General features: G+C 49.0%; 2 protein-coding genes and 1 non-coding gene across 5 annotated transcripts; all 3 read left to right on the top strand.

Annotated features, from left to right (window-relative positions):
* Nucleotides 1-4,473: 4,473 nt before the first annotated feature.
* VHLL (VHL like) lies at nt 4,474-5,031 on the top strand. The gene is given in 3 exon segments (XM_032260637.1): nt 4,474-4,676; nt 4,678-4,758; nt 4,760-5,031. Coding segments are annotated over 3 exon segments (501 nt in total). The 3' UTR covers nt 4,977-5,031.
* A 4,922-nt stretch (nt 5,032-9,953) lies between these two features.
* On the top strand, nt 9,954-10,060 carry LOC116538521. The gene has a single exon (XR_004263661.1). It is a non-coding gene; the product is annotated as a U6 spliceosomal RNA (small nuclear RNA).
* A 1,207-nt stretch (nt 10,061-11,267) lies between these two features.
* Nucleotides 11,268-14,668, top strand: GLMP (glycosylated lysosomal membrane protein). Of its 3 annotated transcripts, none has more exons than XM_032260634.1 (6): nt 11,269-11,436; nt 11,939-12,196; nt 12,377-12,577; nt 12,728-12,946; nt 13,768-14,024; nt 14,139-14,668. In XM_032260634.1, exons 1-6 carry the CDS (start codon nt 11,317-11,319, stop codon nt 14,302-14,304), a joined length of 1,221 nt encoding a protein of 406 aa, XP_032116525.1. In that variant the 5' UTR covers nt 11,269-11,316; the 3' UTR covers nt 14,305-14,668. The 3 variants fall into 3 exon arrangements, with proteins under 3 accessions (XP_032116527.1, XP_032116525.1, XP_032116524.1); XM_032260633.1 differs by having other exon boundaries at nt 14,103-14,668; XM_032260636.1 differs by lacking the exon at nt 13,768-14,024 and having other exon boundaries at nt 11,268-11,436.
* Nucleotides 14,669-16,057: the final 1,389 nt, after the last annotated feature.

The following is a 16,057-nucleotide window of genomic DNA, read 5'->3' as shown; positions in this document are numbered from 1 at the left end:
GACCTCGTGATCCACCCGCCTCGGCCTCCCAAAGTGCTGGGATTACAGGCTTCAGCCACCGCGCCAGGCCTATTTATTTATTTTTTTGAGACAGAGTCTCACTGCGTCACCAGGCACCAGGCTGGAGTGCAGTGGCATGATCCCAGCTCACTGCAACCTCTGCCTCCCGGGTTCAAGTGATTCTCTTGCCTCAGCCTCCTGAGTAGCTGGGATTACGGGTGTGTGCCACCACACCCTGCTATCTGTTGTATTTTTAGTAGAGAAGGGGTTTCACCATCTTGGCCAGGATGGTCTCGATCTCTTGACCTTGTGATCCGCCTGCCTTGGCCTCCCAAAGTCCTGGGGATTACAGGCATGAGCCACCATGCCCAGGTGAGTACACAATTTTATCGTGGAGAAAAGTTAGGATATGAGAAAATGGGATATGGGGCAATACAAGTATTTATCAAAAGAGGGAGGTGACATCTGGTGGGATGCATGTTTTTTTCTTTTTTCTTTAATATTTATGTTTTGAGACAAGAGTCTTGCTCTGCCGCCCGGGCTGGAGTGCTGGTGTGATCTTGGCTCACTGCAAGCTCCACCTGTTGGGTTCAAGCAATTCTCCTGCCTCAGGTTCCCAAGTAGCTGAGACTACAGGTGCCCGCCACTACACCCAGCTAATTTTTTCTTTTTTTTTTTTTTTTTGAGATGGAGTCTCGCTCTGTTGCCTAGGCTGGAGTGTAGTGGTACAATCTCAGCTCACTGCAACCTCCACCTCCTAGGTTCAAGTGATTCTCCTGCCTCAGCCTCCCGAGTAGCTGGGATTACAGGTGCCAGTCACTATGTCCAGCTGCTTTTTGTATTTTTAGTAGAGACAGGGTTTTGCCATGTTGGCCTGGTCTCAAACTCCTGACCTCATGATTCACTTGCCTCAGCCTCTCAAAGTGTTGGGATTACAGGTGTGACCCACTGTGCCCAGCAATTTTTGTATTTTTAAAGTAGAGATGGGGTTTCACCATGTTGGCCAGGCTGGTCTCAAACTCCTGACCTCAAGTGATCTGCCCGCTGTGGGTTCCCGAAGTGCTGGGATTACAGGCAAAAGCCACCACACCTGGCCTACTTTAATCTTGTTTTGACTAATTAATGCACGTGGTACAAAATTCAAAAGGTACCAAAGGGCTCAGTGTGGTGTCTTACGCCTGTAATCCCAGCACTTTGGGAGGCTGAGGTGGGAGGATGTCTTGAGCCCAGGAGTTCAGAACCAGCCTGGGCAACATAGCCTAACCCCATCTCTACAAAATAATACAAAAATTAGCCAGGTGTGGTGGTGCATGCCTGTGGTCCCAGCTACTCTGGAGGCTGAAATGAGAGGATCTCTTAATCCTCCCATTGCACCACTGCACTCCAGCCTGGGCAATAAAGTGAGGATAGCAACAGGAGGCAGACAAATCCTAGGCAGACAGGGGTGGGTTCCTGATGAAACCCCACTTTCAAGCTGAAAACTGTTGAGATCCAAGCTACAAGTCCTGGGTAAATGCAAGGGTGGGATTGAGAACCCCTCTTCCTGTTTATCACACTTTCCTCTGATTGATCACCACCCTTCACCTATTTTACATGTATGTACCTTTCCCTAATTGGTTTGTTACACTGTCATGACTACCTTTGAGTGGGGCCTTTGTTTTAGCCTTTTTTTTTTTTTTGTATACTCACAAACCAACCAGCGTGCGAGAGTGGGCACACACACACACACAAACATTTTGAACCCATAAAAGCCCTAGACTCAGCCACAATGGGAGAGAAACCACCTAACTTGGGAGACTACCCTCCTGTCCCCTCTCGGCTGAGTTGTTTCGTCACTCAATAAAATTATCTTCCACCCTCTTCACCCTTCGAACTGTCAGCATAGTCTCATTCTTCTTGGATGCATGACAAGAACCTGGGAACTGCTGAATGTGGGTACAAGCAAAAACACAGGCAGCCTGGGGCATGCCCCAGCCCAGACAAGGACAGAGCCAGTGTGCAAGCCAGGTGAGGCTAGGTGGGGCGAATGGGCAGGGCACCTCCAGCAGCAGGCCAGGGGCTCCAGGCCTGGCTGGCAAAGTGGCTGAGAAAAATCCTGTGTCACTGAGACCCAGTTGTAAAAAAAAAAAAAAAAAAATGTACCTAAGAGCATCATTTCTATGCACCGGCAAACTGGTCCCTCCTGAGACAACCATCACTACCAGTTTTTTTTTTTTTGAAACGGAGTTTCACTCATGTTACCCAGGCTGGAGTGCAATGGCGCGATCTCGGCTCACCGCAACCTCTGCCTCCTGGGTTCAGGCAATTCTCCTGCCTCAGCCTCCTGAGTAGCTGGGATTACAGGCACGCACCACCATGCCCAGCTAATTTTTTGTATTTTTTTAGTAGAGATGGGGTTTCACCATGTTGACCGGGATGGTCTCGATCTCTTGACCTCATGATCTACCCGCCTTGGCCTCCCAAAGTGCTGGGATTACAGGCTTGGGCCACCGTGCCCGGCCTTCTGCCAGTTTCTTATGTATCTTCCTAAAGATATCCTATGCTTGAGAATATAAATATATACAAATTACATACAAATAATATACAGTGGCACCCAAACACTGTTCCTCAGTTGTTGCTTTTTTTTTTTTTTTTTTTTTGACATTGTTGCACCCAGGCTGGAGTGAGGTGGCAAGATTTTGGCTCACCACAACCTCCAGCTCCTGGGCTCAAGCAATTCTGCTGCCTCAGCCACCCATATAGTTGGGATTATAGGTGTGTGCTGCCATGCCTGGCTAATTTTTGTATTTTTAGTAGAGGTGGGATTTTGCCATCTTGCCCAGATTGGTCTCAAATTCCTGAGCTCAAGTGATCCACCCACCTCAGCCTCCCAAAGTGTTGGGATCGCAGGTGTGAGCCACCATGCCCGGCCCCAATTTGCATTTTTAACTCATATGTTGAGGAATGTTCTGTATCGATGCACTTGGAGTTATCTCATTCTCCTTGCAGAGGGATGTTCCATGGATCTGTTTAACCAGAACCTTGTTGATGTAGTAATATTTTGCTGTGAAAAACAATGCTGGAAAAAAACTCTGACTGAAATTGACTCAACCAAGGAGAAATGCTGATATAGCATTTCTTACTAAAAACCAAATTCAGGGCCAGGCGCGGTGGCTCACGCCTGTAATCCCAGCACTTTGGGAGGCCGAGGCGGGTGGATCACGAGGTCAAGAGATCGAGACCATCCTGGTCAACATGGTGAAACCCCGTCTCTACTAAAAATACAAAAAAAAAATTAGCTGGGCATGGTGGTGCGTGCCTGTAATCCCAGCTACTCAGGAGGCTGAGGCAGGAGAATTGCCTGAACCCAGGAGGCGGAGGTTGCGGTGAGCCGAGATGGCGCCATTGCACTCCAGCCTGGGTAACATGAGTGAAACTCCGTCTCAAAAAAAAAAATTAAATAAATAAATAAATAAATAAATAATAAATAAATTGTGAACTCTCTCTGAACCAGGACCCAAATAGCAAAGTGTTCAATTAATATTACATTTTGTTTTTGTTTTTGTTTTTGTTTTGAAATGGAGTTTCACTCTTGTGCAGGCTGGAGTGCAATGGTGGGATCTCGGCTCACTGCAACCTCCACCTGCTGGGTTCAAGTGATTCTCCTGACTCAGCCTCCTGAGTAGCTGGGATTACAGGTGCCTGTCACCACACCCAGCTAATTTTTTAAATATTTAGTAGAGATGGGGTTTCACCATGTTGGCCAGGCTGGTCTTGAACTCCTGACCTCAGGTGATCCACCCGCCTTGGTCTCCCAAAGTGATGGGATTACAGGTGTGAGCCACTGCACCCAGCTACAAAGTGTCCAATCAATATTAGATTGACATAGCCCTCAGATGTGCTATCTCATGGAATACCATCAAATTCCTCTCTGGATCTTCCTATCACAGTTGTATTATTGGGATTCCATTTGGATATCTCTCACTATAGGTAGCTCTTCAGTTGGATGAACTAGGTAGGACAGGCTGGGAGTTAAGTCTGTCTGATCTGGAATGTCTTGCTTGCCACCCAGATAGAAGATTATGTACTCCTGGCCTTTCTGATTCCATTCTAACTCTTGCCAAATCCACGTGAAGGGAAGTAGTCTCTTTAAGAACGGGTACAGGGCTGGGCGTGGTGGCTACGCCTGTAATCCCAGCAATTTGGGAGGCAGAGATGGGCGGATCACCTGAGGTCGGGAGTTCGAGACCAGCCTGACTAACATGGAGAAACTCCATCTCTACTAAAAATACAAAATTAGGCGAGCATGATGGCTCATGCCTGTAATTCCAGCTGCTCAGGAGGCTGAGGCAGGCAAATCACTCAAGCCTGGGAGGCAGAGGTTGCAGTGTGCCAAAATCTCGCCATTGCACTCCAGCCTGAGCAACAAGAGCAAAACTCCGTCTCAAAAAGAACTGGTATGGTTAGGCCCAAGTTGTCAAGGCTCCGAAGGTAATGCCCAGGAGGGTGGGGAAAAGGGTGGGGTTAGAGGCCAAGGCGGGCACCCAGGAGGCAGGCCCAGAAGAGGACTGCCAGGAGGAGTTGGGCACCGAGGAGGAGATGGAGGTGGGGGTGGCATGGCCTGTGCTGCACTCGGTGAAGCTGCACGAGCTCACACGGGTCATCTTTTGCAACTGCAACCCTCGGGTCGTGCTGCCTGTGGCTCAACTGCTATGGCAAGCCGCAGCCCTACCCGACGCTGCTGCCCAGCAGGGACTTTCTCATCCACAGCTTCAAAGCCTCCTTGGCTCTTCAGGGATTTAAGGACACGCAATAGGCTTCTGGTTAACCAAACTGAATTGTTTGTGCCATCTTCCAGTGTTGATGGACAGCCTGCTTTTGCCAACCTCACACTGCCAGTGTACACCCTGAAACAGCAATGCCTCCAGGTTGTCCAAGGCCTAGTCAAGCCTGAGAATGACAGGAGACTGGACATTATCCACTCTATGACGATCTAGAAGACCACCCAAATGTGCTTGAAAGACCTGGAGCGACTGACGCAGAAGCACAGTGAAAATGGACGGCCAAGTGCCGTGGCTCACACCTGTAATCCCAACACTTTGGGAGACCGAAGTGGGTGGATCACCTGAGGTCGGGAGTTCAAGACCAGCCTGGCCAACATGGTGAAACCCCATCTCTACTAAAAATACAAAAAATTAGCTGAGTGTGGTGGCGTGTGACTGTAATCACAGCTACTTGGGAGGCTGAGGCAGGAGAATCGCTTGAACCCAGGAGGTTGGAGGTTGCAATGAGCTGAGATTGCACCACTGCACAACTGCCTGACTGACAGATCAAGACAGAAAGAAAGAAAGAGAGAAAGAAGAAAAGAAAATTAACGGATGGAAGAGGAAACTGAAGTTTCTTTTTTTTTTTTTTTGAGATGGAGTTTTGCTCTTGTTGCCCAGATTGGAGTGCAATGGTGCAATCTTGGCTCACCACAACCTCCGCCTCCCAGGTTCAAGTGATTCTCCTGCCTCAACCTCCCAAGTAGCTGAGATTACAGGCATGCACCAACATGCCAGGCTAATTTTGTGTATTTATTAGAGACGGGGTTTTACCTTGTTGGTTAGGCTGGTCTCAAACTCCTGACCTCAGGTGATCCACCCACTTCAGCCTCCCAAAGTGTTGGGATTACAGGTGTGAGCCATCATGCCTGGCCAAGACTGAAGATTTTTTTCTTCTGTTTTTTTTTTTTTTTTTTTTTTTTTTTTAGAAGACTGAAGATTTTTAATTGAGACTTTCATCTTAGCTCTTGATGGTACTGACACGTCTTGATGTAGATATAGGACTGGTCATGTACTCTTGATTTCAAAGTGTCTCATTCTTGGAGTAAAATAGGCCCCATTGCTTAAAAGAAAGTTAACTGACTGAACCAGGCATTGTGATGTTTAGGGACAAGCATGATAAAATGTAATTTATTGTCTGCTCATTCTAGACATATTTATTAGGAGAAGGTAGTTGCATTTTTGCATCCTAATAGGAAAGTTTCTGCGTAAGGGGGCTTGAAGTAATTCAGTGAGAATTGCAACATATGATTTAATTGTAAGAAAGCAGTGGTATCTGTTTTTTTTTTTTTTGAGACGGAGTTTCGCTCTTGATACCCAGGCTGGAGTGCAATGGCGCGATCTCGGCTCACCGCAACCTCCGCCTCCTGGGTTCAGGCAATTCTCCTGCCTCAGCCTCCTGAGTAGCTGGGATTACAGGCACACGCCACCATGCCCAGCTAATTTTTTGTAGTTTTAGTAGAGACGGGGTTTCACCATGTTGACCAGGATGGTCTCGATCTGTTGACCTCGTGATCCACCCGCCTCGGCCTCCCAAAGTGCTGGGATTATAGGCTTGAGCCACCACGCCTGGCCCGGTATCTGTTTTTAATTGATGTACTATGGTTGGTGATGTGTCTGCCTCCTGCTTTGATAAGACTGAGGCATCCTTGTGACAGGGACAAGTCTTTCTCATCTTTGAGACCTGAGTGCCTGGCATCTTATGAGCCTTCAGACAGTGTTTGCCAGATGAACAAACCAGTAGATGCTTTGGTAGAAAGTGCTTAGAGATTTTGCCTTTTTCGTTAGGGGGTGGTGGGCAGCCTTAAAATGTGTACAATAAACAAATGTCTTAAAGGGAATCTTTTTTTTTTTTTCAATGGAGACTCACCTGTCGCCTGGGCTGGAGTGCAATGGCGCAATGTTGGCTCGTTGCAACCTCTGCCGCCTGGGTTCAAATGATTCTCCTGCCTCAGTTTCCTGAGTAGCTGGGACTACAGGTGCCCAACACCATGCCCGGCTAGTTTTTTTTTTGAGACGGAGCGTTGCACTGTTGCCAGGCTGGAGTGCAGTGGTGTGATCTCGGCTCACTGCAACCTCCACCTCCTGGGTTCAAGCAATTCTCTTGCCTCTGCCTCCAGAGTAGCTGGGACTACAGGCGTGTGCCACCACGCCCAGCTAATTTTTTTTTGTATTTTTAGTAGAGATGGGGTTTCACCACGTTGGCCAGGCTGGTCTCTAACTCCTGACCTCAGGTGATCCGCCCACCTCGACCTCCTGAAGTGCTGAGATTACAGGCATAAGCCACCCTACCTGGCCTGGGAATCATTTTTATAGGAAGCTCTTTTTATAATTTTCTAAGTCACATGCTTTTCTCAGTCTACTGTTGCAGTGCTGTTTTATTTCTGTTTCTAAACTAGGACTGGCTTTATACAGTTGTGGTAAATAGCATTTTTGCAACTTGACATCTGCAAAGAAACTAAGAGAATATTCTCATGTTTCATTCTAATATTAACAGGCTATATACTGAAAATACGTTTTTGAAAAATGTGGTATTTCTGCTTCTCTTTGTAAATCTATGACATTTCCAATTGATTCAGCATTTTTCATCAGGCAGGATCCAGTGACACTTTCACCTGGCTGGAAGAGAGACTGAAGCTCTCCAGAGCTCTGGTGAGTCACTCCTAACATTGGATTCGTGGAGTAGCCTGGAATGTTTCATCGTTTTATAAATGTACAGATCCTTACAGGGCCAGGCGAGGTAACTCATGCCTGCAATCCCAGCACTTTGGGGAGGCTGAGGAGGGAGGATCACATGAGATCAGGAGTTTGAGACCAGCCTGGCCAACAGGGGAAGTAAAGTTCCTCTTCAAAGTTTCCTTTCTTGTTAAAGAATAAATTTGCTAATAACTCTTTGTTAAGCCCTATCCTATGTAGCTGTTAGACATGCCATGCTTACAGGCATGTAGTATATTCTATGTCCTTATACTTTAACCAAAATATCTGTGCTGGACATGCTCACAGGCATGTCCCAGCTCACAGCCTATGCCCCTTACCTGTTTAAAAAAGTTTTAAGTTATTAGCCAATCAAGTTTTAGTTTAGATTGTGAGATCTGGCTCCAACCAACGGAGATCATACACAGCAGTAAGAAAAACCCCAAATGCGTAAGGGATAAATATATCTGCTTTTCCACTGTTCATTGTACTCTCATGGCAAGATGGCTAGCGAGGGTACCCTTCCTGCAGTGCAGGAAATAAAAGTTGCTTTGCTGAGAGATCCTTTGTCTCAGTGCTGATTTTTCTCTGTGGCACCGAGCATCTTTTCCAACAATGGTGAAACCCTGTCTCTACTAAAAATAAAAAATTAGCTGGGTGTGGTGGTACATGCCTGTAATCTCAGATACTTGGGGAGGCTGAGGCAGGAGAATCTCTTGAACTCAGGAGGCAGTGGTTGCAATGAGCCGAGATCATGCCACTGCACTCCACCCTCAGTGACAGAGTGACACTCCATCTCAAAACAAGACAACAACAACAACAGCAATAAAAACTCCTCTAGTAGAAGACAAAAATTTGGAAGAGACACAAAAGTAAAAAGGAAGAAAAAATATCACTATAGATACGCTACTTAAATACAACCACTATTAGCATTTTGATCCATTTCCTTTTAGCCTTTTTTTTTTTTTAACATAGTTGAGATCTTACTGTTTCTATAGTTTTGTATCCTACTTTTTCTTTTTTTTTTTTTTTTTTGAGACGGAGTTTCGCTTTTGTTACCCAGGATGGAGTGCAATGGCCCGATCTTGGCTCACCGCAACCTCCGCCTCCTGGGTTCAGGCAATTCTCCTGCCTCAGCCTCCTGAGTAGCTGGGATTACAGGCACGCGCCACCATGCCCAGCTAATTTTTTGTATTTTTAGTAGAGATGGGGTTTCACCATGTTGACCAGGATGGTCTGGATCTCTTGACCTCGTGATCCACCCACCTCGGCCTCCCAAAGTGCTGGGATTACAGGCTTGAGCCACCGCGCCCGCCAACTTTTTCATTTAATTTTATGACAAATATTTTTCCATGTTATAAGCTCTTCATAAACATTAGGATAGTCTCTTTTGTAATTAATATTTGGCATATTTTTTGGCATCTTTAGTTCTTTATCCTAATCTTTGCACACAAGTCCTGTGTTCTAAAATCAGAGTGATGGCTGGTGTAGTGGCTCAGCCCTGTAATCCCAGTACTTTGGGAGGTCCATGTGAGAGGAACACTTGAGCTCAGGAGTTCAAGACCAGCCTGGGCAATATAGAGTAACCCTGTCTCTGCAAAATACTTTTAAAAAATTAGCCAGGCATGGTGGCATGTGCCTGTAGTTCCAGCTACTTGGGAGGCTGAGGCAGGAGGGTCACTTGAGCTTGAGAGTTTGAGGCTGCAGTGAGCCCTGATTGTGCCACTGCACTCCAGCCTTGGTAACAGAGCAAGATACTGTCTCAAATAAATAAAAGAGCAAAGTGAAGTAAACAAACACTCCACAGTTTTCCACAACCCTTTTAAATTTCACCAATTTTAGCCCCTTCTTTCCGTTTCTTTTTCTTTTTTCTTTTTCTTTTTTTAAAGACGGGGTTTCACCATGTTGGTCAGGCTGGTCTTGAACTCCCGACCTCAGGTGATCCACCCGCCTTGGCCTCCAAAGTGCTTGGATTACAGGCGTGAGCCACCGCGCCCAGCCAGCCCTTTCTTTTCTTTTCTTTTCTTTCTTTCTTTTCTTTTCTTTTCTTTTTTTTTTTTTAGACATAGTTTCGCCACTTGTTGCTTAGGCTAGAATGCAATGGCACAATCTTGGCTCACTGAAACCCTTACCTCCCGGGTTCAAGCGATTCTCCTGTCTCAGCCTCCCAAGTATCTGTGATAACAGGTGCCCACCACCGTGCCTGGCTAATTTTTGTATTTTTAGTAGAGACAGGGTTTCACCATGTTGGTCAGGCTGGTCTCAAACTACTAACCTCAAGTGATCCATTCGCCTTGGCCTTCCAAAGTGTTGGGATTACAGGCTTAAGCCACTGTGCTCAGCCTAGTCCCTTCTTTCAACATTTTAACAAACGAATTGGCTTTTTTTGGAAGTATGTTGTGCTCATTTAGTGACACATCTGTAAATATAATTTTTTTATTAAAATGTTAGGCAGAGGTGCTCACTTAGGCAGCACATATACTAAAATTGGAACGATACAGAGAAGATTAACATGGCCCCTGCGCAAGGATGACACGCAAATTCTTGAAGCGTTACGTTATAATTAAAAAAAAGAAAAAACAACAACAACAACAACAAAACAACAAAATATATATATATGAAAAATAAAATAAAATGTTAGGCAGAGAAGAAGAACCACACTGTTCCACAGGAAAGTAGAACCATAGAGAGTTTCACAGTTCACAGGGAAGAAGAACCACAGTTTCACGTGCTGGAGGAGAAGGCAGCTGTGTGAGTTCCACAATGGGTCACGGTGGGGGACTTAAGGCAACGTGTTAGTCCTAGAGTAGTTCCATGATGAGTTTATTTTCTTTAACCTGTCTTTGTGTCAAAATGAGATTACATGTTCATTTTAAAACATGATGTTTGAATACTGTGTTTTTATCTTTTTTTTTTTTTTTAAAGACAGAGTTTCAGGCCGGGCGCGGTGGCTCAAGCCTGTAATCCCAGCACTTTGGGAGGCCGAGGCGGGTGGATCACGAGGTCAAGAGATCGAGACCATCCTGGTCAACATGGTGAAACCCCGTCTCTACTAAAAATACAAAAATTAGCTGGGTGTGGTGGTGCGTGCCTGTAATCCCAGCTACTTGGGAGGCTGAGGCAGGAGAATTGCCTGAACCCAGGAGGTGGAGGTTGCGGTGAGCCGAGATCGCGCCATTGCACTCCAGCCGGGGTAACAAGAGCGAAACTCCGTCTCAAAAAAAAAAAAAAAAAAAAAAAAAAAAGACAGAGTTTCACTCTTTTGGCCAGGCCAGAGTACAGTGGCGCGCTCTCGGCCCGCTACAACTTCAGCCTCCCTAGTTCAAGCGATTCTCCTGCCTCAGCCTCCCGAGTCGCTGGGACTACAGGCGCGTGCCACCACGCCCAGCTATTTTTTATTTTTAGTAGAGAGGGGGTTTCACTACGTTAGCCAGTATGGTCTCGATCTCCTGACCTCGTGATCCGCCCATCTCGGCTTTCCAAAGTGCTGAGATTACAGGCGTGAGCCACCCGCGCCCAGCCTGAATACTGTTTTTGGCATTGTCCAAGGAAGACTGAAAACTGGTAGCTTGAATACTGTATGTTTTTCACATGAAATCTTGTGACTGTATTAAATTGTATTACTCGTAAGAGACTGTGAAGTTTTCTATTTTAAGATAGAATACAAAGCTGTTCTTTAATACATTAAATGGTGCTGAGGAAAGGAACCTCAAAAAAGGAAAGAAAAAATTGGTTTGGCGGCTCCGCCCTTGAAAGGGATCAGCTGAACCCGGGTCATGTGACCCTCCCGCGTCGCTTCCGTCGGCTGGATCGCGGCCGTATGCGCGGCTCTGCGGAGCGCGGCTGGGGTTGGGGGCGCTGTGCCCCCAGCCCCCTGCTCCTTTTGACTCTACTTCTGTTTGCAGCCCCATTTGGCCTGCTCGGGGAGGAGACCCGCCAGGTGAGGGCCCTGGGGCTACAGCGATAGAAGTTTCAGGAAATGTTACCCTTGCCGGGTGGCTGGAACCAGACATCCAGGGGCTAGGAGTGGAGGGCGGCTCAAGAGGAGGGCTCTTCAACCTGGAGGGTGTGGGAGACGGTCTTGGGTCATGGGACGCGACTGTGGAGTAGGGTGAATGTGAGGGTGAAGTCTGGACCCTGACTCAGCCCTGGGTGACCCAGGTCCAGCCAAGTGTTGAATGTTTTCTTCTTCCCAGCCTTGTGCTCTGACCTGCCCACCAGGGTCAGGGGAGTCCTGGTTGTACACCTACCCCTTTTCATCCTGTACCCACTGCCCCTTACCCCAGGATTCCCTTAGCTCCCGCACGCATTCCTCTTGTTTAGTCCCCAAGGTCCCATCCTTTCTCCAGCATTTTCCAAGCCCCCCTCCCCGACGAGGTTCTCTTTTGCCTGTGTCTCTCCTTGATGCTGTTGCCTCAGTCCTCCGCTACTCCACGTTCCAGGTGTCTCTGGAGGTCGTCCCCAACTCGCTGGGCCCCCCGCAGAACCTGCTTCATATCCGGGCAGTGGGCACCAACTCCACGCTGCACTATGTCTGGAGCAGCCTGGGGCCTCTGGCGGTGGTGCTGGTGGCCACCAACACCCCCCACAGCACCCTGAGCGTCAACTGGAGCCACCTGCTATCCCCTGAGCCCGATGGAGGCCTGATGGTGCTCCCCAAGGACAGCATTCAGTTTTCTTCTGCCCTTGTTTTTACCAGGGTGAGGAGGGTGGGGGAGAACCAAAAGTGCAGAGGGGAGAGTTCATCCCAATTAGAGCGTGGAAGTGAAGGCTGGAGCGGGGTGGAATAGATGCGAAAGCCTGGCTGCGGGGCGAGTGGGAGGGGGGACTCAGGAGAAACATGGAGGCGAGCCCAGTTCCACCCCACCCCCACCCTCCAGCTGCTTGAGTTTGACAGCACCAACGTGTCCGATACCGCAGCAGAGCCTCCAGGAAGACCATATCCTCCATACTCCTTGGCCGATTTCTCTTGGAACAACATCACTGATTCATTGGATCCTGCCACCCTGAGTGCCACATTTCAAGGCCACCCCATGAACGACCCTACCAGGACTTTTGCCAATGGCAGCCTGGCCTTCAGGGTAAGGGGTGGGAAATCAGAAAGAACTCAAAAAGGCTGATTTGTTGCGAAGGTGGGATTTAACGATGGAAGTGGGATTTAACGATGGAGGTGGCCTTTAAGCCTCAGCATCCGGCTGTTTCCCACACCTCCCGTGCATCTTCCCTCCTAGGTCCAGGCCTTTTCCAGATCCAGCCGACCAGCCCAACCCCCTCGCCTCCTGCACACAGCGGACACCTGTCAGCTAGAGGTGGCCCTGGTTGGCGCCTCTCCCCGGGGAAACCGTTCCCTGTTTGGGCTGGAGGTAGCCACGTTGGGCCAGGGCCCTGACTGCCCCTCAATGCAGGAGCAGCACTCCATCGACGATGAATATGCACCTGCTGTCTTCCAGGTCAGGCTTCCTGGAGAGTGGCAGATGGGTGAGGAATGTAGGTGGGACACCACTGGGACCTAAAAGTCATTCAACCATTTGACATTTAGCAACACCTTTTTTGGCTCATTTAAGTGCTAGGCATTGGGCTAATGAATCTGACCCAGTCTCTGCCCTCAGTGGAGACAGACAGAGAGGCAGTGCAGTATGACTCACACGCTGACAGGTGGAGATCTGCACGGGGCCTGGGGGCCAAGCGGAGGGACTGAGCCCAGACTTGCAGGCTTGGAAAACAACTCAGTACTCATCCAGTCTAACTCCGTTTTTTTTGTTTGTTTTTTGAGACGGAGTTTCACTCTTGTGCCCAGGCTGGGGTGCAATGGTGTGATCTTGGCTCACTGCAACCTCCACCTCCTGGGTTCAAGTGATTCTCCTGCCTCAGCTTCCCGAGTAGCTGGGATTACAGGCGTGCGCCACCACGCCCAGCTAATTTTGTATTTTTGGTAGAGATGAGGTTTCTCCATGTTGGTCAGGCTGGTCTCGAACTCCGTGACCTCAGGTGATCTGCCTGCCTTGGCCTCCCAAAGTGCTGGGATTACAGGGGTGAGGCACTACGCCCAGCCCAACTCCCCATTTTTACAGAGGAGGGATTGAGGCCCTGCCTAGGACTCAGGACTCCTGCTACTAGTGATGGAAAAGGCTGGGAGAGGCAGGGAAGGGAGGATTGGGCACAGGTTGGTCCTTTTTACCCTCCCTTTTTATTTTTATTTTATTATTTATTTATTTATTTTAAAGCCACCACGAAACGCCACCAACCCTCCCTTGTTTGCCTTTCTTCCCAGTTGGACCAGCTGCTATGGGGCTCCCTCCCATCAGGCTTCGCACAGTGGCGACCAGTGGCTTACTCCCAGAAGCAGGGGGACCGAGCATCAGCCCTGCCCTGCCACACTTCCCCTCTGCATCCTGCCTTGGCATACACTCTCCCCCAGTCACCCATTGTCCGAGCCTTCTTCGGGTCCCAGAATAACTTCTGTGCCTTCAATCTGACGTTTGGTGCCTCCACAGGCCCTGGCTACTGGGACCAACACTACCTCAGCTGGTAAGAGCCAGGGCCTGGGCCAGAGGCTTGGGGAGTTGACGTGGACAAAGGCTGAGCCTCCCAGCTTTTCCTCCTAAGCCGTCTTACTCCTGTCTCTCTCTCTGCTTGCTCTAGGTCAGCGCTCCTGGGTGTGGGCTTCCCTCCAGTGGATGGCTTGTCCCCATTAGTCCTGGGCATCATGGCGGTGGCCCTGGGTGCCCCAGGGCTCATGCTACTGGGGGGCGGCCTGGTTCTGCTGCTGCGCCACAAGAAGTACTCAGAGTACCAGTCCATAAATTGAGACCTGCACTCTGGAGGGAAGGACATTACTGGACCTGTCTTGCTGTGCCTCAAAACTCTGGAGGTTGGAGGGTCAAGTTCCAGCCAGCCCCTTCACTCCCCTGTCTTGCTTTTCTGTGGAACCTCAGAGGGCAGCCTCAACTTCCTGGAGACCCCCAGCTGGGGCTTCCTTCATACCTTGGGGAGGGGACTTTGGAAGTGGGTAGGGGACAGGGTTATTGATAAAGGAAAGGTCCCTTTGGTGTTGCCTTCTTGCCTCTCCACACATTTCCCTTGGATGTGACTTGCAGGCCTAAATGAGAGGCATTCTGACTGACTGGCTGCCCTGGAAGGCAAGAAAATAGATTTATTTTTTTTTCACAGGGCTCCAGTCTCTTGATGTGTGAGTGTCGTTGGGCTGGTCTGGGGTTGGTTCCAGGGAATGCAAGGGCTAAGAGATGGGCTTGGAAGGCAAGTTTCTGTTTGAGGCTCTATTTCCTCACCATGGAACCCTACTCCACCAGGTAGAGATGAGAGGTTTCTTTTTTTCTTTTTTTTTTGAGATGGAATCTCACTCTATTGCCCAGAGTGGAGTGCAGCGGCGCCATCTCGGCTCACTGCAACCTCTGCCTCCTGGGCTCAAGAGATTCTCCTGCCTCAGCCTCCCGAGTAGCTGGGATTACAGGCACCTGACACTGCACCTATTTTTTTTTTTTTTTGAGACAGTCTTGCTCTGTTGCCCAGGTGGGAGTGCAGTGGCACGACCTTGGATCACCACGGCTCACCACAACCTCCACCTCCTGGGTTCAAGCAATTCTCCTGCCTCAGCTTCCCGAGTAGCTGATACTACAGGTGCCTGCCACCACACCCAAATAATTTTTTTATTTTTAGTAGAGACGGGGTTTCACTATGTTGTCCAGGCTGGTCTCGAACTCCTGACTTCATGATCTGCCCGTCTTGGCCTCCCAAAGTGCTGGGATAACAGGCATGAGCCACCATACCTGGCTGAGCTGGGAGGTTTCCATTGTCATCTGAATTAAACAGGGAAGGGACACTTGAGACTGGGGGACAAACAGGAAGAAAGCCAACAAAGACTGGTAGTTTATTGTTACACACACACCAGATTAACATCAGCCACTGTGCCATCCAGCCACTCCCCAGCACCACGTGTGGGCACAAACACACCACACCCCTCTTGGGAGGCAGATTTCTCTGTCTGCTCCCCTCTTCCCGTGGGAGGGGCATGGCTTCTGGGCAGTTTAAAGGTGGGAAGTTACAGGGGCCTAAATAGGTAGAAGAGCAGCAGCTCTGGACTGCCCAGCTGTAAGTAGCCTTGACTGAGGCTAAAGGGCCCCAAGGCCAGTCATGGAGTGTCCTGAATCCAGATCCCCAGGAAGGTTTTCACCAAACATGAAAGTCCCATTTGATGTGATGCCCAGCCTCTATCCTTAGGCGTTTCCAGAGTCCTTGAGGCGCTCTGCTTAGACAGCTGGCACAGAAGTGGTCAGGGCTTTGGCTGTGGCTCTGCCCGCTGCCTCATGGGAAGCCGGGGAGTTAAGCAGAGTCCAGCATTAGGGAGCCCTTGTAGCAGTGGTGGGACTCTGCTTAGGAAGGAGATGTGTCTTTCCCCTGGTCCTGGCCCCATGCCCTCAGCATCCTTAAGAAATATGGCTGTTGGCTGCGCACAGTGGCTCACGCCTGTAATCCCAAAACTTTGGGAGGCCGAGGTGGGTGGATCACGAGGTCAAGAGATCGAGACCATCCTGGTCAACATG

Source organism: Sapajus apella, unplaced genomic scaffold, assembly GCF_009761245.1.
Source record: "Sapajus apella isolate SASKATOON/1434 unplaced genomic scaffold, GSC_monkey_1.0 scaffold119, whole genome shotgun sequence".
Lineage (NCBI taxonomy): Eukaryota > Metazoa > Chordata > Mammalia > Primates > Cebidae > Sapajus > Sapajus apella.
Note: the sequence above shows the minus strand (reverse complement) of the source record. Positions and strands in the feature narration are given on the sequence as shown.